At 42.9% G+C, this 26,785-nt stretch overlaps 1 protein-coding gene across 2 annotated transcripts; it reads right to left on the bottom strand.

Annotated features, from left to right (window-relative positions):
- Positions 1 to 4,548: 4,548 nt before the first annotated feature.
- Positions 4,549 to 25,756, bottom strand: CCT8 (chaperonin containing TCP1 subunit 8). 2 transcript variants are annotated; one of them, XM_089659517.1, is made up of 16 exons: positions 25,586 to 25,756; positions 19,281 to 19,371; positions 18,094 to 18,173; positions 16,745 to 16,894; positions 15,007 to 15,187; positions 14,853 to 14,914; positions 14,495 to 14,632; positions 11,984 to 12,162; positions 11,837 to 11,903; positions 11,167 to 11,254; positions 10,936 to 11,051; positions 9,633 to 9,704; positions 8,325 to 8,489; positions 7,916 to 8,035; positions 7,082 to 7,174; positions 4,549 to 4,772 (listed from the first exon to the last, which is right to left on the bottom strand). In XM_089659517.1, the coding sequence occupies exons 1-15, from the start codon at positions 25,643 to 25,645 to the stop codon at positions 7,082 to 7,084; spliced, it is 1,662 nt and encodes a 553-aa protein (XP_089515643.1). In that variant the 5' UTR covers positions 25,646 to 25,756; the 3' UTR covers positions 4,549 to 4,772. The 2 variants fall into 2 exon arrangements, with proteins under 2 accessions (XP_089515643.1, XP_089515644.1); XM_089659518.1 differs by lacking the exon at positions 7,082 to 7,174 and having other exon boundaries at positions 25,586 to 25,753.
- Between the last annotated feature and the right edge of the window lie 1,029 nt (positions 25,757 to 26,785).

The raw sequence follows: 26,785 nt of genomic DNA, 5'->3' as shown, positions 1-26,785 counted from the left end.
ACTCAATTCTGCAAGTGGTTCTGATTTACTATCGCTGTTCTCTAGCTGGTCTAAAACCTCTTTTGACCTAAAGGGATGCTTTTTGGACACCATGGACATTTCTCAGTTTCCAGGCAGAAAGAACAGTAAAAATGCAGGCAGGGCACAGGACAAAGCACTCGGGACAAAATGTATGTGAAATGGTTTGATACAGTAATGTTTTACTATGTGATTTTAGTGTATTTAGTGAATGTCACTTTGGGGTTTATTTACTAAAGCTGGAGAGTCCAAAATCAGACTCCCTTCTGCATAGAAACCAATCAGCTTCCAGGTTTCATTGCCAAAGCTTCATTGAACAAGCTGAGGTTAGAAGCTGATTGGTTTCTATGCAGAAGGGAGTCTGATTTTGGACTCTCCAGCTTTAGTAAATAAACCCCTGGATGTCTCAAAGAGAACCTGTCACCAAAAAATCATCACCTAGGGGACTTTGACCCCTATTTAATAAAACAAATATTAAGAAAAAAAATGTTTTTTTTTTCCTTAATTGTAAAAAATCAAAGTTAAACCCAAGAACATTAAATCCCCCCCCAAAAAAGAAATTGAGGCCCTCCCACATTAACTTGTATTTTTTACTGAAATTGTGTGGTAATATAATGCGACATAAAAAATTGGAACTACCACTATTTTATTCTCTAGGGTCTCTGCTTTCAGAAAATATATCATGCTTGGGAGTTTTGTGCAATCTTCAAGCCTAAAATGATTTTTTTTAAACGTGTGCAAAAAACGCAAAACGGCTCTGGCAGCGAAAGGGATAAGGATAAGCCAGACACTCCCCTTTCCTGATGAGTACCCAATCAGAGCTCATTACACTGCAAGGTCTCTCCCCTCCCTGCTAGTCCCAGGGTGTGGGGCTGGAGACAGGCAGGGAGAGGAGGAGGAGATAAACAGCGCAATGTTAAAATTATTTCACGTTTAAGTCACCATTAAGCCCCTTTTGATTTTAAAAGCCCCAGACATTCCTAAAAGCACCTCAGATTTAAATATAGTTTTGGTTCAAATGTATTTTTTTTTTTTTATCTGGACAAGTAGATTATCATGAGGGACAAGTAGATTGGAGCACTGATTTAGTCCCTGGACAAGTCGTTTTTTCAAACATTTCCACACCCCTGGTCATTGATCAGATATGACCATCACTAGTTTTTACCAGAGGTGCATGTGACTGGATGCAACACAGGGGCACAAATGGGAGATGGTTGTCACCCCACTATAGAAAGTGCCTGAGCAACCTTCTTCAAGGCTGGATCACCAGGTATTTAGTGCAAACCACTTTGGAAATTATTAGTATATTAAAGGTTATGTGAAGAGGCATAAATCTACTCTAATATACAGTAAATCAGTATAGTGATTGTATTGAAGTTTATTTGGGCTATGGCAAATTTTTACTTTGAATATTAATTTTTTTGGTTTTCACAGTCATCTTGCTCAACACAGTCTTGAACTCCTTGCTTCCTTTTGTATAAATTAGCAGATTTAACAGTGATAACAGTATAGACAACAAGCAGGGGTCCTGTTGGAGATCAAGGGCCCCCATACAGCCTACCTGGCAGGGCCCCCCTCTTGGGCACCCAATAGAGATTTCTGAGATGTTACCAGTGGGAAGCCTATGTATAGAGAGTGGGTATCAGGTGCATGTAATGTACATAGTGCAGATGTATAGAATGAAGGGCTCTTGAGTGGGTAAAGCAAGGGTCAGGAATGCCTAAACCACAAAACGCACAGCCATCTACTAGCCTTTAAAGGGTCAGTGCTTTCAGACAGGTCATTTTGCTACCGTCAAAATAATATCTCATTTTGAGCAGTCAAGGGGTGGTAAAAACAGACCGCTCATTTACTTTTAGTGCCCTGATGCCGTCTATCCTAAGTCTAGAATACATCTAGAGAAAGCCATTCACAACAATGGGGCTGCTCCACAACCATGAGCCCAACACTTAGCTCACAGTTGTGGCTCATTAGCCACATTATTACTGCCACTCATTTTCTCACACTTTAATATAAGATGGTGGTAAAAAAAAAAACAGGGTCTCAAAAGGCAGAGGCAGGGGCCACAGCTGACTTTTACATGACAATCCAATATTATAATACTAATATTTTATTGTATGTTATCCCAACATTTCATTTTTCTGTTGTACAATGTATTTACAGCAGGTAAAATAAATATTGAACACATCACTATTTTAATCAGTGAAATGCATTTCTAAAGGTGCTATTGACATCAAATTTTGACATGTCGGTACAAACCCATGCAATCCATACATACAAAGAAACCAAAACAAATACATTCAGAAATTAAGTTATATGTAATAAAAATGGAAGGACAAAGAGAAAAAAGTATTGAACACGCTAACTGAAAATTATTTAATACTTTGTACAAATTCCTTTGTTGGGAATGACAGCATCAAGATGCCTCCTGTATGAAAAAACTAGTGTGATTTTGGCCCATTATTTTATAGTCTTCAAATCTTGAAGGTTCCATGGGCCTCTTCTATGAACTCTGATCTTTAGTTCTTTCCATAGATTTTCTATTGGATTCAAGTCAGGTGATTGGCTAGCAGCTTTATTTTCTTTGAAACCAGTTGAGAGTTTCCCTAGCTTTGTGTTTGGGATCATTATCTTGCTGAAATGTCCACCCTCGTTTCATCTTCATCATCCTGGTAGACAGCAGCAGATTTTTATCAAGAATGTCTTGGTAAATTTTTCTATTCATCCTTCCTTCAATGATATGATGTTTGCCAGCACCGTATGCTGAAAAACAGCCCCACATCATGATGTTCCCACTACCAATCTTCACTGTTGGGATGGTGTTTTTGGGGTGATGTACAGTGCCATTTGACCTCCAACCATGGTGTGTATAGTGGCATCCAGAGTTCAATTTTGGTCTCCTCTGACCAGACTATATTCTCAGTGTTTCACATGCTTGTCTAAATGTTGTGCAGTAAAGTATAATCGAGCTTCGTTTTGATGGTGCATACAGGCCATGGAGGTTGTGTGCACTACTTATTGTTTTCTTTGAAACAATTGTACCTAATTCCAGGTCTTTCTGAAGCTCTCCACAAGTGGTCCTTGGCACTTGGACAACTCTTCTGATAATTCATTCACTCCTCTGTCAGAAATCTTGTGAGGAGCACCAAATTATGATGAAATAATGTTCTTTCCACTTCCTGGAATAAGGCCCCAATAGAGCTCATTGGAACATTCAGAAGTTTAGATATCCTTCTGTAACCAATGCCATCAGTATGTTTTGCAACAATTAAGTTGCAAAGGTCTCGAGAGAGCTCTCTGCTTTAACCCTTGGTTCATATCTGTGCGGGTGGTGGATCCGCATGAATATCTGTGCAGGCACACCATACGCACAGACAAATGTGGACCAGCGGGCGGGTGCCATTAAATCTAAAGGCACTGGAAAACGCAACTGTACTGGGAACCGAGGTTCCCTTGCGGGCTGCGTTTTCCAGAGAAGTGCAGGGACTTCTTTCCCTTCGTGTCACGGGCATCCATTCAAATGAATGGGCTCTCGTGCCCATGCAAAACGCGGCCCACACACGCATATATGTGAACCAGGGGTAACCCATGAGATGTTTTTGACACCTAGTTATTGAGACACCTTTTTATAGGCCATCAGTTGAGACTGAACCAGCTGATATTAATCAGCACTGACAAGGGACAGGATTGCTTTCTAATTACTGATAGATTTCAGCTGGTATCTTGGCTTTCCATGCCTTTTTGCACCTCCCTTTCTTCATGTGTTCAATACTTTTTCCTGGTGTCATTCCATTTTATTACACATAACTTCATTTCTGGACTTATTTGTTTTAGCTTCTTTGTAGGTATTGATTGCATTGGTTTTTATCGCCATGTGGTGAAAATGTTCTGTCAATAGGTTTAGAAATATATTTACCTTGAAAAAGGGTGATGTGTTCAATACCTATTTTACCCACTGTACATGAAAAAGTATCCTGTTCGCTCTGTCCTGCCAGACCCGTTCTTCTATTTCAAACTGACCATGCTAGGCACGAAAGCACATCTATCCAACACAAATATTTTGCCTTGCATTTCTATTTGAAACTGAAATGAGTGGTTTACAGGGTGAGGGTTCACATATAAAAATTTATATTTAAAATTTAAAAATAGATCCGTTTTTTGTCCACATTTTAACAGAGACCTGTGGTGGATCCTTGTTGGACTTATGGGCTGCTGGTTGTGTCCATTTACATAAGGCTACCCTCAGGTTTGTCACATTTAGGTCTGGAAAAATGGAAAAGCACAGAATCCTTTTTTTCCCAGACCAGGATGGACTCAGAGGTAGGTGCATGTAAACTGACAAGTCCATTTACATCTGCCTACCCACAAACCTGCATAAAGCTTCTAATCATGTCCAACTGAAAGACTGACAAGCTGACCTGATTGGAAAGCCTGTGTGAAAGGGGCCAAACTCACCAAGGTTTAATTTACAGGCAGATTGGTTTGTGAAAATCTGAGAAAAGGAAAAAAATACACAAGAAAAGTCATATAAACACTTATTGAAAGTCGGGACTTTATTGTACAGTATTTTAACTTAAGTGAACAAAATCTCAAGGGGCAGCTGCAGCCGAGTATGAAACACACTGGTAAGACAGTCCATAAAAGCCAAGAGAAAAGCACAGATAAATATGGAGGGTTCAGTCATTCTGGTCATCGTCCCAGTCCTTTCTACCTGTTGGTGCTTTTGGACCACCGGCTGGTTTTGCCATAATAATCTAATAAAAGGGAGAAAACAAAAGAATAAATTTAATTTCGCAGCTTTTTTTTTTAGCACAGTTAATCAATAAAATAACATTGCCAATGGACTGAGACATAAATAACAATTTTCTATGAAACAAGTTATATATGCCCATCCCATTTTTTAATTGTACAGTCTTTTGTATTGGCACTGAAAAGTGAACAATAATAAAGGAACAATGCACACCCAAACCTTTTATATAAAACTAGTAAAAGCCATGGCCTATGCTGATACTGATAGAAAATTCAAACTGCTCAAGTATTTCACTTTCTGCTCTGTTGCCAATAGCCACAAAACTGTAGGGACCATCCACATGAAGCGGAACTTCACTCTCTCAGTCAACATTGACTATATTTAATCCTTTTGCTGCTATCATTAGTATATAGATAGAAAAGTATATCCGATTTGTTTTGAACTTTTTTTTTTGTTACATTTTGTCAGTTACTTTTTGGTTTCCATGCCTAGGCAAATGATATCATACATTCCAGGACTCTTCAGGAGGAGGGGCTTTCTCAGCTAAGTACACCCCCCTGCCATCATACCCAAGCAAAGGTCAGATGGATTCTAGGAAGTAAATGCTACACGAATCAACTGCTCTTACTCAAGATGGCCATGGCCAGAAGCACCACAAACCAACACAACCTAGCAATTCTGTAGCAATTTCAACTAATTTTAAATCGTAAAAGAACTGAATCAGGGTAACTTACCATGTACAGCAGTTTCTTTTGAAACCATAGAGCCATCAATATTGTTGGGGAGACATTAGGCTCAAGTAACCAAGCCCACACACCATCAGAAGGATCTTTATTGTTTTTTTTAATTTAGATTATAGTGGAGTCCAATGAGATTTGAAAATTAGTCACATGGCAAAAATAAATATCCTTATTCTTGTGTTAAAGCTTTGTGAATTAAGCCTAATGCTTTAATACATAAAAGCAGAAGTAGCCTCTTTTTAAGGCCACCCCCCCCCTCTCTCTCTCTCTCTCTCATTCATGTCAATTGGGAAGCAGCAGCTGCATTGACTCAGCCGCTGATCCCAACTTGACAGCTGTGAGGTCCCAAATGGAACACTTGTGCATCCCTGTGTGGGCAATCATGGCCCAAGCACAGATGTACACTTACGTACAACCATATCAATAAGGCCTTGGAAAACCCTTACAGGCAGGTGTTTTGATAGGAGACACTGGGGGTTATTTACTAAAGTTGGGGAGTGCAAAATCTGGTGCAGCTCTGCATAGAAACCAATCAGCTTCCAGGTTTTATTGCCAAAGCATAATTGAACAAGCTGAAGTTAGAAGCTGATTGGCTACCATGCAGGGCTGCACCAGATTCTGAGTGCTCCATTTTTAGTAAATCTACTCCATTGTGTATGTCTCTTCTGTCACAGATAAATCTCCTTGCTTGTCAGCAGTTGTTCTGTAGGTGTACACAGAGCTGTGCAAGTGTAGCTCAGTGTACTGTCCCAGAACCATTCTGTGCCCGAATAAAGTAACTTGTGTGCATGCGTCGGAGTTCTACTATATTGGTCAATCAAAATGGCTGAAGACTGGACCCAAATGAGGACAGCGTCAACTGGTCACCTGAGAAGAGCACAAGTTAAGCGTGCCATAATGTTCAAATATGCTTAGCATACCTGCACACTATGCAAAAAAAAGCACAAAAAAATCTGTATCAGGAGAAATAAAACAGATTTGTTATAAAAGACGTGCTTACTCTTAGAAAGGTTTTATTTATTTAACAAGTGTATCTCTGGATAGGGCAGAGAAGGCTGGAATCTTTGTTTATATCGTCAAGTTTATATAAGTTTATATCGCCATCTGTGGCCCCAATGTAGGTTTTTGCTCACTTCCTGTTCCAGTGACATTGCTGTCACCAGGGAAGGAAATTATGAAAACTGCCTCCACAAGATCTGACAAATGTTCCAACTCTTCTCCACTCCAGTCAAAAGTTAAAAAATAAATAAAAAAATAAAAGGTTTTGGCTAGAGTTACACACTTTGAAAGCACATTTCTATACCCATGTTAGAATCTGTTGCAGCAGGTTCTGGAAAGGTCATGCAGTGCTTTAAGTGACACATTGTGCAGTTTTGAGATCTAGTCATGCTAAAGTCACCACACAATCAGATCGCAGAGCCAGTGGCTGAGAGAGTTTGTACATTGTGTTATCCTAAGAACCTTTTACTGCAGTTTTAGTAGAACACAGTTATCACACACACTGATATCCAGGAGGTTAGTAGTGAAGTGTTTCCATGCAGTGTGCACTCCGTGCATTGCACCACAATAGCACCTATTTATCTGGTTCATCCTGCCAATCATCTTTATCCCAGTGTCCTTGCTGCTTTGGGGCTTTTGGTCCACCAGCTGCTTTAGCCATTATAATCTACAAGGTTTTAAACAATTCAGCATGAACAAAATAAATAAATAAAACAAAGCAGTATGTTGCCCACAAGAGTCCAGTGACATCAGTTTCTTCTGATCATCATTCTCAACATCATAATAAAGAGTATGAAGAGAGATTACAGATCACATTATGTGGGAAACAAATATCAATATATAATTTATGATTTCAGCAATAGTATTGTACCATGTTAGCCATCAGTCAGTGTATAAAGTTTGGAGTTAAGGGATACCCCTTACTGGAGAACTTAAAGATGTACGCTTTAGGGATGTCTTAGCCTACATTCACACCTGAGCAGAGCATGATGTGATCTACGGAAGCCCAGAAGTGTGCATCTTTAGACACAACCACCAGCCAGTGTAGTTAAATGGCCAGACAAGGAATCTGCTATACTAACATGAGGTTTGTAAACATCCTTGTTTATACAGTGGGTGTGTGCACCAGGCGCATTCTCAAAGCCTGTGTTCACACTGTCATTAGACAGCACAGATCAAACACAGAATGCATGGAGGAAATCAGAATAGCTCTGTACCTTGCAATCACTGTGAACCTGGAAGAAAGCAGATTGCTGCTCCTTGGTATAGTGACTCTATTTAACAGCATTGCCACTAACCACAGATTGAAAGGGGGGACATATTTCACCGTTCTATGGGAATGTAAAATGTACACAGTGGCTATAAAGACATAGATGTGTTTGCTTTGGAGTGTTACTTTACCACTTACTTGGTCTACTCGGAGTACAGTGACAGCTGCGTTTGTAGCCAACTTAATTCCCCAATGTTTCCCCAGGTACGTATCAAAGACATTACTCTCCAGCATGTCTTTCACAGCAGCGCTTTCAGCCTGGAGATCACAAAACAGTTTTAAGTTGTATATCACAAATAAAATATTTTATTGTCTTGTTAGAAGCAAAACCAGAAGCAAAAATCAGTTACAAAAATCAAATACAAGCTATGACAGATAGATCAAATACAAACTATGACAGTGAATAGATTACACAGGTCCCGCAGTGTCTAGGCTCTATGTATATGTGCATCGGGTCCACAAAGGATGTATGTTTCTAGAATTGAGCTCTATGGACTTGGCACCCCTTTAAAGGGAGCCCAATTACACAACAGTTCTATACACTTACCTCTATATCAAAGCCAATGTTTTTATTCCCTTCTTGGTGTGTGGCGTACAACTTGGAGATTACTTCATTGGCTTTCACTCCAGAGTTCTCAGCCAAAGCTCTTGGTATAGACTCCAGTGCCTCTGCAAACTTCTTAATTGCATATTGGTCGAGTCCTGGGCAAGTCTGCAAGAGTAGGTAGTATTACCTTTAGTAAAAACTAAGTCTTAAGGAAGGTTAGGGATGAATTTTTTTATGTTAGTAGATTGCATGTACAGTAAGCAGAACGTCTCACAATGTACTACCTCAAACTCATCTCAGCATTTAAAAGTAGGGATGCACCGAAATTTCGGTGGCCGAAAACACCCCTTTCGGCCATTGGCCGATATGAAAAAATAAAACAAAAAAAACACAGATACAGGTACTGAAAACCCCCCGCCCCTCGCCACTGCTCGGTAGTTCTCAGCCTTACCTGAGAAACCATAGAACGTTCCCAGCCTCCACTCATCTCTATGCCCTTGGAGGACCAGAGCCGTCAGTTCCAGTTATTTATTTTTTTTATAAGCACTAAATCAATGCTTTTTTTTTTTGATCCAATGATTTACATTGCAGAGGAGAGATGTAGGGTCCTGTTGACCTCATATCTCTCCATAAAGAGGACCTGTCACTAATTATTTCTATCACAAGGGATGCATGCATTTCTTGTGATAAGAGTAAAAGAGATTAAAAAATGTTTTAAAGGGAAAAAAAAATAAAATTTAAAAATTTAAAAAAAAAAAAAAGTTTAAACTGCCCCTTTCCTCGTACGTAGTGGTGAACGCATACGTAGGCAATGCCCACATATGTAAATGGTGTTCAAACCACACACATGAGGTATTGCCATGAACGTCAGATAAAGAGCAATAATTCTTGTACTAGACCTCCTCTGTAACTTTATACTGCTAACCTGTAGAAATTTTTAAAGCATCACCCATGGAGATTATTAAGTACAGCAGTTTCACTCCATTCCACAAGTGTGAGCAATTTTAAAGCGTGACATGTTGGGTATCTATTTACTCGCCATAACATACTCTTTCATATTTAAAAAAAAAAAAAAATTGAGGTATATATTGTTTTTTTTAATCAAAAGTGTATTTTTTTCCCCAAAAAATATATATTTATTTTTTAAAACTGCGCATTTCGGTTTTTGGCCAAGTGCATTTTAAATTTTCGTTTTCAGTTTCGGCACCAGAATTTTCATTTTGGTGCACCACTATTTAAAAGTGAACCTGGGGGTGGGATTGCTTTTGTCACCAAAATATATATGAATATGAAAATGTATACAATTACCTCTCCATACGACGTAATTTGTTTTGCCAGCTCAATTTCTGTTGCTCCGCCGCCAGGGAGAAGTCGCTTATCCTAAAATAAATACAGTTAAAATATAATGGTAATGCAAAAAAAAATAAAAAATGCAATTAAAGCAGAGTTCCAGTCGTACTGTAAACAAAAAAAAAAGTCAGCAGCTATAAAAGCTATAGCTGCTGACTTTTAAAAACCAGCCATTCACCTGTCCTCCAACCCTGCGGTGTCCTCCCTACAGCCAGTTTCACTGGCTGTCCAGTGTTCCCGGTGCTGGCATCTTAAGTGTGGGCACCCGGCTGTGACAGCAGCTTTATGATTAGCGCTGCGTTTTCTGAATGATACCGTAGTCTTCTGGGACCTGTCACGTGTCCCAGAAGACTATGGGAAGGGGGGGGGGGTGTGCGTGGAGCACAACGTCCGCTTCCGATCGCAGCAGAAGTGGAAGCGGGTACTTGTTTTGGGTACCCGCTCCCTAAAGGTGCCAATCCTTAAACGGGGAGAGGGGAACCAGTCTTTGAAGTGGAACCTCTCCTTCTGGGTGGAGCTCCGCTTTAAGATTCAAGATTCCAAAAGGGAGCAACTCTCACCAACTTCAGGCAACATGATGCACCACAGCTAAAAAGAAGTTAATGGAACTTAAAGACAGGGCAATAACTGCCAGAAACTGTACATGAAGCTACAGGAAGTAGAATTTTTGCACTTCTGGTAAAAAGTCTCAGGAGCTTCACAGGGTACGGTGAGCCACAGACAGCTTTTTGTTCCACAGATTTGGAGCATGCCCATATAGTGGTAACACTGAAGAGGTTAGATAAGCCTGCATGTCGTTGACACAGCAAGGCAGGTAGAGTGTATCAATGGCAGGATTAACAGGTATTTTCAACAAAATACAAATATAGGTAAAATAAAAAAAAATGCACACACTGAATGAATTACATATAATTGAAAGCTTATTTGTTTTATTTTTGGTTTACTTTAATGTGTTGTAGAAAAACATGCATTTGCTACAAATTATGGCCACACACGCACCATTTATTTTGAAGGCTGCCTTAGCACAAAGTAATGCCATATATTAAAGTAACTCACAATGTGAAGGGGCTATAAGGGTGCATGCTCCTACAGGTTATCACTCTGAGCTTTGCTTGATGACCTACAAACTCAGTGACCGAAAACAAATATGCCAATCTAAGCAGCACCCATTATTTGGATGCGTATGGGTTCCTTTTATACACAGCATTTAGGTGGAGCAATAAAACTTTACACACATACAAAATGAAAAGCATGTACTTACTCTTGTGAGCACTTTGAAGGTATTCACGCCATCATCCACAGCACGCTCCACATCATCCATCAGGTTGTCAGTGGAACCCCGCACAACAATGGTTGCAACAGCACCATCTTCTTTTTCTAATAAAACAAAAGTATATGCAATATATAAAAGACTGTCTTTAAAAACACACAAGAATCTATATAGGTGTTATATAACAGAACTGCAAAACAAACTTTGTTTCCAGGTACATACCATGCTTAAATACAACAACTTGTGTGTCCCCAACTTCAGACAAGTACACACTGTCACAGTGTCCCATCTCTTCTGGAGTAGGTGCCGTCTGGAGAAATACATTAGGATGGAACAATGTCAGGTCATGGAAGAATATGCCTGACAAAAAAAAAGGTTCTTTGGAGTCAGCTATCAGTGCTTTGTACTTCTTTGGAAAGCTGCAGGTCTGTCTTACAGGAGGGGATACTCTGCCCTTACATAAAAACCTTAACTGCTTTATACATTTAGATCATTTTATTGCCTCCCTTATGATCTGTATCATCTATCCGCATGATCAACTGAGTTTTCTGTCATCAAAATGCAAATGTTTTCTAATGAGGCAATGCATGATAATCAAGCCCACAGACTGCACCAATAGGTCAGGGTACATTTTCCTGTGTGGTCTATGCTCTAACAATGGCAGCTCACACGGTTCATATCACAGCTCAATGCATGGACAGGTCACCAGTGTGTGAATGGGGGCTGACACCTAAGCTGAACAGAGTGTTAACATTCAAATACCTGCTTGGCAAAGAATATCCACATATTTGTTGCTAATAAAAAAGGTAGGAATGAATACAAATGTCATCCAACAGGATATCACAGTTGATTTCCATATTGTTTTAACTCTCGTTACAAATCTGATACTTACTAATCTTGGCAGGGCTGTCGCACAAACAGTTTTACACAGTCGTCTCAGGTCCCATTTAGAGTTCAACCTACACAATCATGAAAATATAAGTTTGTAAATAGAGAAGGAACCAAAAACTGGAGCTAAATCAAATTCAACAGGTCTTACCTAACCAACATGAGGTTGTACTTGTTTGCATAGTGTAGCGCCATGTCTGCCACCTTTCCACCAGTCACTACAATATTGGCTCCAGCATGAGCTATTGCCTTTACATTTTCCTCCATCATGTTCTCCTCCCCTTTGCTGAAATTCATCAGTTCCTGTGCGCTGTTTATCAGTACTGTTCCCTGTTACGGATAATGAAATAATCCTATACATTACAAGGGGTCTATAACAAACCAACTATTATTTGCTGCAGTGGAGACATGCATTATACAGCAAGAAAATCCAACTGTCACCAGGGATCACAAGCAGCTGTTATATTAAAAGGGGGGATTCCCCCATCCTTCTCCATCTGAATAGAGCAGGAGTGAGTTAGAACCATTGTGAGGTTTTTATTACTTTCTGTTGCAGAATTTATCCTTCAATTTCAAGCAGTAACCAAACAGGAAGCGAGGGGAGATATAAACATCACCCAGGGCCGATCATCACAGGTAACTGCTCCATTTGCAATTACATGCAAGCAGCCACTGACAGTGGTTCCTGAGTCAGCGTGGCATTGTCTCTGTGTCCCTCTTGGGCATAGCAGTACTGCGACTCTGGTGGGCGGGCGCGGACTAGGACAAAAAATAGGCAGCCAATTTTTGCGTTCGCGTGGGAGGTTGGTGATGGAATATTCACAAAGTCTATCCTGCGCACTGTAATGATTACAGTGCCCCTTTACAGTGCAGTATATTTACATCACAGTGCTCCATAACATTACAGTGGCCCTAGCAATCACAGCCACCCATCACAGTGCCCCTTGCAGTCATGCCTCCTCTTTTCTCTCCAATCACAGTGCCCCCCTTTTTACTCACTGCTTCCCCTGCACAATCCTAACTTTGGAAGGGCAGAGGCAGGATTCAGCCTGTGTGTCCTCTCCAGTGTCTCCCACCCTGCGGACAATTTAATCCTATCTGCAGGGGGCGGGAGGAGCTGCAGATCTGGACCATATTAACAAGTTGGTTTTAAAATGATGAAGGATAACAGAGGTGGTTTACTTGCAAGAATATTTTAGACTGCCTTAACTGAGGTTCCCTTTAATTAAAATCTTTGCCCTTTTTTTCACCAAGGATTTGCAGGGCAAATCTACCAGGATTTACTGTACTTGATTAAGTGCGCTCCCGACACAAAATAGTGCCCACTTACAATGCCATATATATGAATACGGCCAATGGGAAGGTTAGCCTGTACAGTGTGCTTACTGCTGGTTGAACAGAATTGATTACACTGTTCAACAAATTTTTATTTTTTGCCAGTTTTGGAAACAAAAGGATCCATTTCTTAATGAATTTCACATTCTGAGTTCAAATATAACAATGAAATTTGTCAATTGGCTCTAGTTTTTCTGTAAACGGAACGTTTTCTACTATAGGCGTAATGACTACATAATGCACAATAATTATATAGATGTCTTTCCACAAATATAAAGCAAGTGATATTGACTACATAACAAAGCCTAAATGGCATAATATATTGCATAGGATTACCAAGAAAAATCATAGCCATCAGCTAAGTTGAATCATTTTAATACTTAGGATTCTCACTAGTTTTGTCTTCAGTTTGTGTCGGTTTTGCTTCTCTTGGCTTTTCTCTTGTATTCGAGGAAAGGGCTATCTCTTACAACTGCACGTGACTACACGCTTCAGGTTCTTCCTCACTTGACTCAACCACGAAGGATTCTGGTGCTTTAGGAATTGGTAGCCCCTCTCCATGAGGAACTGGACGTATTGCCGATGGAATATTTGGATAGTGCACAGATAACTTTTTCTTCTTATTTAGCCCTTTTACAATTGGAGGCACCATACAAAAGTAACAATTACTAACATGATCTGTTGGCTCTCTCCAAATCATTGGCACAGCGAAAGGCATAGATGCCTTTTTTCCATTCAACCATTGCTCCAGTGCCGTCCCACAAGAATTGCAGCATATATGTGGTGCCCAGCTCTTGTCCTGGTCTCCTATCTTGCAGCCAAAATACAAGTTGTAGGCTTTCTTAATCATTCCTGTTATCCTCCTTTTTTGTGAGATAAAAGTTATTTCACCGCAGATATAGCAGAAATTATCTGCTTTATTCACACAAGTTTGAGGCATTACTGAGTAGCCTATATAAGCATAAAACGAAATGTAAAGGACGCTGTCGAACTCCAATCAGCTACAGATACTGCAGCTTTTATGCAGTGAAGTGATGCAATTAAGGGCTAATATTGCATCATCTCAGTATACATGCAATTTTCTATTGGTCACCAGTATCAATTGCGCAATATGCAGCTGAAGTTGCATCATAATTTTGAATGGCTTACGTCATTAGATGGGTGAATATATCATGGAAACTAGAGCCAATCAACATTTTTTAGGGTCATTTTCGTTTTCAGCACCCCAAAATTATGTAAGATTAGCTAATTTTATGCCCAAAACTTTTTACCTGTTGAACAGTGTTATAAGGCATGGGTAAATACAGAGAGTAAGAAAAAAAAATACCTTTGTTTCTGTGACCATATTATCAAAGGGGCAGGAGTACACTGCAATTTTAGCATTCTTAACTGATGTGATATCTCCTTCGGTTTCTTTCTTGAAAACCATACCATGAAGTACAGAGGATGCACAGATACCAGACCCCTAAAGAAAAAAAAATGATTAAACCAGAGAAAAAACACAATTATGCAACCCCTGTTGACAACATAAAGAAGCAGACAAGCCAAACAGATGATGTGCCTGAAAGCAATAATAAAGAAATGTAACTATTATATAGCTGGCTGCTACAGAATTCTATATGAATTTATCCATGTCTGTATTCAGCTATTATTCCACACTAACAAGGTGTTAGAAAATAACTTACCAAGATTTTGCAGACACGGATGTTATCAACGTTAAAGTTTCCAGATTCATTGAGGATAGAAACTGTACACACAAGAAAGGAGAAGTCAAGAAAGGGAGAATAAATTTAAATGACATTAGCTGGTTCAACCATGAAGGAAGAGATTCAATCTTACCACACGCCTGAGCTATGAGCTTAGACAGGAAGCCCTCGTTGCCGTACTGTTTGCTCATAATCGAGGTCTGTAAGAGGGAGGCCACTTCATCAACATCACGGAGGTTCTTGGCAGAGCTACATACCAGATCTGGGAGGATCTCCAAAGCTTTCTTGGAGGCCTTTTCATAGCCTTCAATCACCTATATGTACAAAAGGAATGTATGAAGGAAACGCGTGCCGAGATTAACATGCAGATTCCTGAGCAACAAGAATTCACAGTCTATGTTGCATTAACAGATGTCATAGAGGCAGGGATGTTGTATTTGTATCGCCTGAGACATGTAGTTTTGGGTGTCGGGCAGGTAGCTCTTTTCAACCTTTAGCCCTGCTATGGGGAAGCAGCAGGGCTCACCTGCCAGGTGGAAGATTGCTTCCACACAGCCCATGGTGCCAGCGAACACCCCCCACCCCGCGCTTGCCCATATGCGGGCCCCAGACTGGCTCAGTGTGCTGGCATCTAGAGGGGAAGGAGGAGAGCGAACACGTCCGTTCCCCTCCCCTTCTTGTCCTGACCTAGAAGCGATGTTTGAGATCACTGCCAGGTCCCCATTCACAGATTCCTGGAAAAAGAATGTAATGTAGGGGAGCACAGGGGAGACATGCAGGGTCTTTTAGACCCTGAATGTCTCATTAAAGAGAACCTGTCACCAAAAAATCATCACATAAGGGACTTTTTGTCCCCTATGTGAGAAAAAAAAAGTTAAGTAGAAACATTTTTTTTTTTAACAGTAAAAAAAAAAACAAAAAAAAAACAAGTTTGAGCCCCACATATACGTACGTACAAAAGTAAAAAGCACATGCCGGGGTGCCTACGTATAAAAACGACGATTACGATACACGTAACATATCGGCGCACACGCCAGAATGAGAGCAATAATTCTAGCACCAGACCTCCTCTGTAACGCTAAACTGATGACTTATAAAGGGTCGTCTATAAAAAATATAGGGTACTGAAGTTTGCCGCCATTTCACGAGCACACGCAAATTTAAGGTTTGACATGATGGATATCTATTTACTCGGTGGAACCTCATCCTTTATATTTTACCAAAAAATAGGGTACTTTATAGCTTTTTTGTGCCCTAAAATTAATTTTGTGTATTTGTTTACTGAAATTTTGTGTTTCCTAGACCTTTGCAGTAATTTCATGCGACATAAAAAATTGGAACTACCTCTATTTTATTCTCTAGGGTCTCTGATTGCAGAAAATATATGTTTGGGGGTTTTGTGCAATCTTCAAGCCGAAAATGATTTTTTTTAAACGTGTGCAAAAACGGCTCTGGCAGCAAACGGGATAAAGGATAAGCCCTTTCCTGACTAGCACCTGATCGGTGCTCATTACACTGCAAGGTCTCTGCCCTCCCTGCTAGTCCCCGGGTGTGGGGCTAGAGGCAGGCAGGGAGGGGAGGATATAAACAGCGCAATGTTAAAAAGATTGAAATGTTTAAGTCGCCATAGAGCCCCTTTTGTTTTTAAAGTCCCAGACATTCCTAACTGCACCTCAGATTTAAATAGGGTTTTGGTTAAAATTGATTTATTTTTTTTATCAGGACAAGTAGATTGTCATGAGGGGCAAGTAGATTGGGACACAGATTTAGTCCCTGGACAAGTAGTAATTTCAAAAATGTCCACACCCCTGTAGAGGTCTTCATATAAGAGGCACAAAATGCTAGCATGTTGTATAACAATTGATCCTGACCTCAGATACAGACAGGCCCATCCGGAGAAGCTCCTCTGCCAGCTCAAGCAGCGCACCAGCAAACACCAGTACGAAATTAGTGCCATCACCAACTTCCTGCTCCTGCATATGCGAGGCCATTACAACCATCTTTGCAGCCGGGTGCTGAACCTACAATGCAAAATAAAATTACAAACATTTTGAGACATCTTTGCCCTACTTCAAGTTTCTATAGATTTAAGATGGTGCTCATCCTGAATACTTAAAGTGGAACTAAACTGAGAATAAACATTTGTGAGCAGGAGTTATACTGATTGGCTGGCAAGGTTCACCCTGGCCACTCAACAAGATCAGACAGTCAGGAGGTATCTGCTAGTCATACAGCAGCAAATGAGAATCATACAACTGCTGAACTGGGAAGCGGTAATCTGCTTTACTATTGTGCTCCGGTGACCTAGAGTCAGCTGACTAGGCTTCGCATGGATCCTGACAATAACACCAGGATCCATCTGGCTGCTTGATTGACAGTTGGCTCCTCCTTCCGGCATTGGGCTGAAAGTCAGAACCTGCCCCCTTGGTGGTCACGGGATTACTTAGTGCTCAGTCTTAGAGCTAGTGTGGGACAGCTGCAGTGTCGCACTGATGCTGCAGCATGGAGGAGCATATATAATTTTTTGGTAATCCCAAACTTCTCCTTAAAAATACAAATATGTTTTAAGCAGAACTAAACTATTCTAAACTAGCAAAATAAACTGAAAACACAATTCAGGCTTGCTTCTATACTGGCATGCATTAGTAGCCTGAAGCCCTCGAAATGCTGAACTATTAAAGTGATTGTAAAAGCCGAAGGTTTTTTACCTTCATGCATTCTATGCCATTGGCTCCCACTGCTATCAATCACAGCCAGTCAGCCAATGAGGGGAGAGAGGGGGTGGGGCCATGCCAAGGCTCCAGGTTTGAATGGACACAGAGCAGCAGGTGCCCCAATAGCAAGCTGCTTGCTGTGGGGGCATCCAACAGAAAAGAGGAGCCAGGATAGCCTGCGGGGGACCTGAGAAGAGAAGGATCCAGACTGTTCTGTGCAGAACAACTGCACACAGCAGGTAAGAATACACGTTTGTAACAAAAAAAAAAAAAAAAATGAACCTTTAGAATCACTAATACCAACATGTCCTGTCACCCAGTCATTTTCAAAGCATGGTGGAAATCTACTTCTCTACCGTAGAATGACTAATGATAATCCCACCTAGTTGTAAGGAAAACAAGATCTATAGCCACAACATTACTTCAGGGCTCACCAAATCAACAGTATTAAGAACTTGTATTTTATATCTGGTAATAAAAGTATAAAGTTTGTGATTTCCACTAACCTCCAGCTCTCTAAGGATGGTGGCTGCGTCATTAGTAACAAAAAGCTTTTCCAGGTGATTGATAACCATCTTGTTCATCCCTGAAACATAGAGATAACATAACGGTTACAACAAAGTATGATAAATGCAACCATGTTTCATGTTACACTCTAAATATGGGTGTAGCAAAAAAACAAAACATCAGAAAGGTATAAGCTTTAAATTAAAGCTGGAACCTTCCCCTAACCAGGTGTTTACTTACCTCTTCCTGACAGTGGGGGGCTCCTTTAGTGTTCACAACCTCAGTGCCAAAACATTCTTGGGTGCTGATGTAGTGTATCCACAGTAGCTGTAGAGTATGTCTCCAGTCCAATCAAGTCTTTGGGGAGTTGCTGTGAGTTGAAGCCAGTGCTGGAGAGTATTTTGGCACCAATGTGGTAAACAAGAGAGGAGGCCACGGCTTTAAAGACAAGGTATGTAAGCACATCAAGTGAGGGTTCTACTTTAGAATGGGTTATATCTTAATAAAAGTGTAGTTTAAATTAAAGTGGTTCTAAAAAGGTAGAATATTTTGTACCTTAATCCTAAAAAAAAAATAAAAAATAAAAGGAGAGCGGGGGAGGAGGCAGGGGGGAGACACAGAGAGTTGCTCTGGAGAAAGCCTACCAGGGGCAGACACACAACTCATGGGGCCCCGGGCAATAGGGGATCATGGGGCCCCTGTGTCCTTGCCCAAACTCAAAAAAGTCTATGAAAAAGGTACCAGGGGCATCTCATGGGGCCCCCTACTGACCCCGGACCCTTGGGCAGTGCCCGAGTTTCCAAATGGTCAGTCCGCCCCTGAAGCCTACACAAGTACCCCCATAACGGCTTGCTATGGGGATACGCAAAAGGAGGGAGGACCCCAGAAGAGGAGGAACAGGGGTGCTCTGTGTAAAACCATTGCAGGTAAAAGCAGCAGCAGTCATACAAGTCTTCATATAAAAGACACAAAATGCTAGCATGCTGTAGAACCAATCCTGACCTCAGATACAGCAGGTAAGTATAGCATGCTTATTATTAACAAAAAAAGAAATCCTTTAAAATCTTTTCAAAAGAAATAGCTTATCATGAGGTCAAGAGAATTAAAGTATGAATTTAGTTTGACAATTTACTGTGTTCACATACTGTATATAATACTGACCAAATCCCACAGGGAATGGACTTACCATTGGGTCCATATGCAGAGCGAGTGGTCTGGGCAAGTTCCTTACAAGCCTGGATGTTTCTGAACACAGCCTCTTCTAAGCCAGAATAGTGCTGCAAATAAATACACAAGGGTTACAGCACATGCGTTACATGCAAACACTGTCCAATGCGGGACTGTACCAGCAGATCCTATCCATTATGCCACTGCCTTGATAGAAGCTTCCCTTCATTACTTGGATGCCTAAAGTGTGGTAAACACTAAGAGCTGGCTTTTCAGAGGGGGGTTTGACAGGCGGTGAGGAGGTATTATGTCACCTCCTGTCTTAACCCCTAAAAGGCCACAATACAACCTTGTACATTGCACACAGTTGTGGTGTGGTCCTGTTCACCTGAATGGGTTGCATTTGAGGGGGGGCAGTACTGCCTGCCAAATGCAACAAGGGGTTTAATTCTTGCCATGGCATGTGTACATCCCTGTCTCCTACCTTTGCAGCTTAAGGGGGGGTAGTAAGAACACAGCTAAACCATGTAACACAGTAGCACTAACAATGAACTTCTCATGCCCCCTTTTGGTCTGCTAAATATACCATTGAAAGTGTTTTGTTATATCTGTTCTGTAAGTGCAACAAAAAAAAAATACCTGCTGATTTTTGCAGAAATCTGGTGAGCTGATAACTTCCTGTGCTCTCTGCCTGTGTATACGTAGGGGTTACGGAGATGAGGACTGGGACATAAACACATGGAGGGGGGTCTGTGTTCTTTAACCATTAGCCTACAGGGCACTTATACCCCCTTCCTGCCCAGGCCAATTTCCAGCTTTCAGCGCTGTTGCACTTTGAATAATAATTCCGCGGTCGTGCAACACTGTACCCATATGAAATTGTTTGCATTTTTTTGTGACAGATAGAGCTTTATTTTGGTGGTATTTAATCACCTCTGGGTTTATTTTTTCTTAAACCAAAAACCACTGAAAATAAACGTTTTTTCTTAGTTTTTGTTATAAAATTTTGTAAATAAGTTATTTTTCTCCTTCACTGATGTGCACTGATAGGCTGCACTGATGGGCATTGATAGGTGGCACTGATGGGCACTGAAAGGCAGCACTCATATGGCACTTATATGCGGCACTGACTGGCAGCACTGATGGGCACCGATATGTGGCATTGATGTGGCACTGATGGGCACTGGCAGGTGGCATGGATGAGCACTGATAGCTGGCATTGATGGACACTGGCAGGTGGCATGGATGAGCACTGATAGCTGGCATTGATGGGCACTGGCAGGTGGCATGGATGAGCACTGACAGCTGGCATTGATGGACACTGGCAGGTGGCACTGCTGTGGCTACTCTGATCATCAGTGCCCTGATAATCAGTGTTGATGTTCCCTCTGAGGAATGCCGATTGCTGGCTCCCCTCTCCCCACGAGCTGTCAGCATGACAGCTGGTGAGGAGAGAAATGCTGATACCGGCATTTCCCAATTTACATGCGATCAGCTGTGATTGGACACAGCTGATAACATGACCGAGCCGACATCTTCGGCTCTTTCAATTGATCGGTGATCCGCTGTGTCCAAGGGACGCAGAGCACCACCAATTGCCGTGCTGCGTGCTCTCGGAGCTGTGCATGCGTGGTTTGAGTGGGAAGTTGTCGTATGACGTCCTCCCAGAACGAGAGAACAGCCTTGCGCCTGTCATTTCCTTATATAGCGGGTGGGAGGCGGTTAAAAGCATCACCTATAGAAAACACAGGGTACTGGAGTTCGTCACCATTGCACGAGAGCACGCAAATGTAAGGTTTGACATGCTGGATATCTATTTACTCAATGGAACCTCATGTTTTATATTTTACCAAAAAATAGGGCAATTTATTGCTTATTTTTGCTCTAAAATTAATTTTGTGTATTTTTTACTGACATTTTACATTTCCTAGACCTTTGTGGTAATATCATGCGACATAAAAAATTGGAGCTACCTTTATTTTATTCTCTAGTGTCTCTGATTTCTGAAAATATATCATGTTTGGGGGTTTTGTGTAACCTTCAAGCCCAAAACAATTTTTTAAAAGGGGAACAAAAAAACGCAAAAACAGCTCTGGCAGCAAAAGGGATAAAGGGTAAGCCAGATACTCCCCTTTCCTGACGAGCACCCAATCGGTGCTAATTACACTGCAAGGTCCCTCCCCCCCTGCTAGTCCCAGGATGCGAGGCTGGAGACAGGCAGGGAGGGGAGAAGATAAACAGCGCAATGTTAAAAGAAATGTAATGTTTAAGTCGCCATAGAGCCCCTTCTGTTTTTAAAGTCCCAGACATTCCTAACTGCACCTCAGATTTAAATACGGTTTTGGTTAGAATGATTTTTTTTTTTTTATCAGGACAAGTAGATTGTCATGAGGGACAAGTAGATGGGGCATCGATTTAGTCCCTGGACAAGTAGTTTTTTCAAAAATGTCCACACCCCTGACGTTCCACCCTAAAAATGGGTGAAATGTAACATGTTCCCAAAGGTGGACTTATCCTTTAACCTCTTGCCGACCGCGCATAGCCGAATGACGGCTTCACCGCGGCCGGCCAGTTCTGAGTGGACGTCATATGACGTCCTCCCAGAACGCGCTCTCCTGCGCGCCCCAGGGGGCGCGCACACCCGGTGATCTCCGTGATCGCTGTGTCCTACAGACACAGCTGATCACGTGATGTGGTGAAAGGCCGATCCCACCGGCCTTTTACCACGTGATCAGCGGTGTCCAATGACACGCTGATCACAGGGAAATGCAAGTGCCGGTTCTCGGCTGCACTTTCCTCACGCTGTCAGATCGTGAGGAAAGTACTGCCGAGAACCGGCAGTTGTCAGAGCGGGGATCGGCACCGATCATCAGGGCACTGATGATCAGTGCCCTGATGATCGGTGCCCAGCAGTGACACCCGCAAGTTCCGCCCAGCAGTGCGCCCACTAGCCCCGCCCACCCGTGCCCAGCAGTGCCCCCACCCGTGCCCAGCAGTGCCCCCACCTGTGCCCAGCAGTGCCCCCACCTGTGCCACTCTGCAGTGCCACCTACATGTGCCCAGCAGTGCCACCCACCTGTGCCCACCCACCTGTGCCCACCAGTGCCACCCACCTGTGCCCACCCACCAGTGCCACCCACCAGTGCAGCCCAGCAGTGCTGCCAGTCAGTGCCACCAGTCAGTGCCCAGGGGTTGTGCCAGTCAGTGCCACCAGTCAGTGCCCAGAAGTGATGCCAGTCAGTGCCGTCTATCAGTGCCCATCATCAGTGTCGCCTATCAGTGCTGCATATCAGTGCCGCCTATCCGTGACCCCTAATTAGTGCTGTCTATCAGTGCCGCCTATCCGTGCCACCTCATTAGTACCGTCTATCAGTGCCCTTTAGTGCTGCCTATCAGTGCCCATCAGTGCCGCCTATCAGTGCCCATCAGTGCCGCCTCATCAACGCAAATCAGTGAAGGAGAAAAAATACCTGTTTGAAAAATTTTATAAAAGAAACAAATAAACTTTTTTTTTTTTTCAAATTTTTTGCACTTTTTTTAATTTATAGCGCAAAAAGTAAAGCGCCCAGTGGCGATTAAATACCACCAAAAGAAAGCTCTATTTGTGAGAAAAAAATGATCAAAATTTCATATGGGTACAATGTTGCATGACCGTGCAATTGTCAAAGTGCGGCAGCGCTGAAAGCTGAAAATTGGCCTGGTAAGGAAGGGGGTATAAGTGCCTGGTAGGCAAGTGGTTAAGCTGAAGTATGGGCAGAACCCTTATGTCAGTTCTGGAAAGCCCCTCTTACCTCTTCTCCTATATGGAGTTGTCCTCCTGCACACATATCCAGGCTGGAGTCACCCACAGGAAGGGCTCTCTGTGCCCTTTAGTCCCAGTTCATTATTATTACTATTTCAGGTACTTATATAGTGCCATCAGTTTACGCAGAGTTTACATATATATTGAACATTCACATCAGTCCCTAACCCTCAAGGGGTGTACAATCTAAGGTCCCTAACTTACATTCATACATACACATACTAGGGCCAAATTAGACAGGAGCCAACTAACCTACCAGCATGTCTTTGGAGTGTGGGAGGAAACCAGAGGACCCAGAGGAAACCCACGCAGGCAAAGGGAGAACATGCAAACCCCAGGCAGGTGGTCCCGGGGTTGGGATTCGAACCAGCGACCCGAGTACTGCCAGACGGAAGTGCTAACCATTTAGCCACTGTGCTGTTATTAGGCCATAGACATACCACAGACCGCTATCCCTGCTAATCCCCCCCTAAGCCCTGGCCTGCTAACTTCCCCTCTGTAGTTTATTGCTCAGTGGGTGGTGATATAAAGGCTCTATCAGATGGGTAGCCACGAAGGGGAGGTAAAAACAGCTGGCTGGGCAGCGTTTTCTCACCCTCGTCCACCCACCTAACCTGTAACAATACAGCTGGACAGGGCTGTACACATGCTGTGGCTGTGATGCTTTGCAGCTGCAACATCTTTGTAACTCGAAGTGAAGAATCTGATAGGTGGCACTGCCTGCCAAACTCTGCCATTCACATCAAAGGGGCCGAACCACAACAACCGCGAGACGAACACTCAGCTCACAGCCGCAGCGCGGTCCTGCAATGTATTGTGGTTCAGCAATGTAACCCCTTTATGGCTCAGTATTATCTATAGGCGGTGGTGAAGAGGTGGGCTTTAATGCCCACACGTGTTGCTGGGTGGGCAATGTTTATGTGCTGGGAGCGCACTCACTCCACGGTCCCAGTACAATGGCCGAGCTGACGAAAACAGTTTTCAATCCCCAGTAAATATCGGTATCTGGTGGAACTGGCTTCCGTTTTTGTGACAGCCAATCACAGTAGGTCCATGATTGCCGATCCTTCCTGGCCCCCTGAGTGTTCAGACTTTTAAAGGGGGCGCTGGGAAGAGGTTAAAAATTAAAAAAAAAAAAAAAAAAAAAAAAAAAAAAAAAAAACACGAGTTCAGGAGGCATCAGTAGCACCTGTCAGTTGCTGGTCTACTGCCCTCTGAAAAGCGATCCACAACAAATTGCTTTTCAGAGGGTGGCAAGCCTTACAGCAATGCTGTTCTGTGGGCAAACTTGGGATTCTCAGACTTGATGTGTCATGAGTGACAGTCCCGGTGTCTACCAGTCTGACCTGCCCACCATGGCCTCACACTGACAGGCCAGGCCTGGGTACTCCTGGGCGCTCACTGCACCCTCCCAGTCCTTAACAGCCAATCACAGTGGTCATGTGAGCATACACATCCTCTTGACCCCTGGATAGAATCGCCTGGTTAAATGGATGCTGGGGCTGGATGGGAAGGGGTTAAATTATACTTAAAAGCTTTCCATGCACTCTACCAGGGGTCTCCAAACTGTCTAAACAAAGGGCTAGTTTAGTGTCCTTCAGACTGAACTGTGGTGCCAGCGGCAGGAGGAACTGGGCCCGACTGCTGGTGCCAGCGGCAGGAGGAACTGGGCCCGATTGTTGGTGTCAGTAAGTGGGCCCCACCGAGCTGGTGCCAGCGCCAGGAGGAGCTGGGCCTGACTCACTGGGCAGAATAGTGTCTTGTATCAGAGAGAGGAACAACACCCCAGATAAAAACAAGCAAAGGGATGCATGTGGCCCCTGGGCTGCAGTTTGGCGGCCCCTGCACTATACAATCTGATTGTACAATCTCTCCTAAAGTATAACTGAAAACCTTTGTTTTTGCTGTGGGTAGAGTGTGGAGAGATTGGAACCTGTCAGGTTTTTCCCACATTTCCTGTGCCCCCTGTATGCGGTTATCAAAAGTGAAAGAAAATCCCAAACTTTGGGTTGTCACTGGAACAGGAAGAGAGGGGAATCTTCCAATGGGGACACCAATTCTGGTGACAACCAGGGATTCCCTCACTTTGCTGGGATTTCCTCTTACTTCCTGTTTGGCTATGGGACGGAAAGTGAAGGAAATTCTCCCCTATGAAACACAGATAGCAAAAAGAAAAAGCTGACAGGGGTTCTAACCCTCCATTATCAAAAACAGAAAAAATGTTTTGGTTTAATGTGGAAGTCCCAACCCCCTCCCCACCATCCATCCCATGTGGTGTCCTCCCATCCATGTACAGGTGACGAGGATCCCCGGATGATGTAACCATGGCAATGAATGGTAACCCTCAGGCCGGTGAGATGAGCAGACCCTCCATACACGGGGGCACTCCCTGTACACTGCTCTCCCATAGCCCGGTGCTGTGTGTCCCCATGTGACATCGCAGTATGGATGGAGGCCTCGTGTTCTAGAACCTTCCACGTGCCGCCGCCCTCCTTCTCTTTTCCTCACCCCCCTCCTCTCACCTTGGCTCCTTCCTTCAGCATTTGGGCGAAGCCCGGGGCCTTGGGGACGTGCAGCGCCATGTGTGCGGCTCCGGTGTACGGGGAGAGGAGAGCAGACTCTGCACACCACAATACCGGCGAAGAGACAGGCGGAGGCCCACAATGCCCTGCGACACAGGCACGACTAGTCCACCCCGAGAGTCACCGAGCGGCCTGTACAGCGGGAGCAGAGGAGGGAAGAGCGAGGAGATCGAAGTGTTCGGGGCTCGGCTCTGTGTCCTGTACAGAGAGAAGCGTGGTCAGGGCGTGACATCAGCACTACAAAGACCCAGAGAAAGAGAGAATACAGAGAGCTCATCTACTACAGAGAGAGAATACAGAGAGAGAGAGAATACAGAGAGCTCATCTACTACAGAGAGAGAGAGAGAATACAGAGAGCTCATCTACTACAGAGAGAGAGAGAGAATACAGAGAGCTCATCTACTACAGAGAGAGAGAGAGAATACAGAGAGCTCATCTACTACAGAGAGAGAATACAGAGAGAGAATACAGAGAGAGAGAGAGAATACAGAGAGCTCATCTACTACAGAGAGAGAGAGAGAATACAGAGAGAGAATACAGAGAAAGAGAGAATACAGAGAGATCTCATCTACTACAGAGAGAGAGAGAATACAGAGAGATCTCATCTACTACAGAGAGAGAGAGAATACAGAGAGCTCATCTACTACAGAGAGAGAGAGAATACAGAGAGATCTCATCTACTACAGAGAGAGAGAGAATACAGAGAGAGAATACAGAGAGCTCATCTACTACAGAGAGAGAGAATACAGAGAGCTCATCTACTACAGAGAGAGAGAGAATACAGAGAGAGAATACAGAGAGAGAGAGAGAGAGAATACAGAGAGCTCATCTACTACAGAGAGAGAGAATACAGAGAGAGAGAGAATACAGAGAGCTCATCTACTACAGAGAGAGAGAATACAGAGAGAGAATACAGAGAGATCTCATCTACTACAGAGAGAGAGAGAATACAGAGAGCTCATCTACTACAGAGAGAGAGAGAATACAGAGAGAGAATACACAGAGAGAGAGAATACAGAGAGAGAATACAGAGAGCTCATCTACTACAGAGAGAGAGAATACAGAGAGAGAATACAGAGAGCTCATCTACTACAGAGAGAGAGAGAATACAGAGAGCTCATCTACTACAGAGAGAGAGAG

Source organism: Staurois parvus, unplaced genomic scaffold (assembly GCF_062004578.1).
Source record: "Staurois parvus isolate SC_StPar_1 unplaced genomic scaffold, SC_StPar_1.0 ptg001162l, whole genome shotgun sequence".
In the NCBI taxonomy this organism is placed as follows: Eukaryota; Metazoa; Chordata; class Amphibia; order Anura; family Ranidae; genus Staurois; species Staurois parvus.
Note: the sequence above shows the minus strand (reverse complement) of the source record. Positions and strands in the feature narration are given on the sequence as shown.

Excerpts from the sequence above, each read along its gene's own strand:
- CCT8 (XM_089659517.1), bottom strand. The coding sequence starts at position 25,645 with ATGGCGCTGCACGTCCCCAAGGCCCCGGGCTTCGCCCAAATGCTGAAG. Across the intron at positions 18,174-19,280 it reads CTCTGCATATGGACCCAATG|GGATGAACAAGATGGTTATC; the intron begins GTAAGTCCATTC and ends TCTATGTTTCAG. Across the intron at positions 16,895-18,093 it reads CCATCCTTAGAGAGCTGGAG|GTTCAGCACCCGGCTGCAAA; the intron begins GTTAGTGGAAAT and ends TTTGCATTGTAG.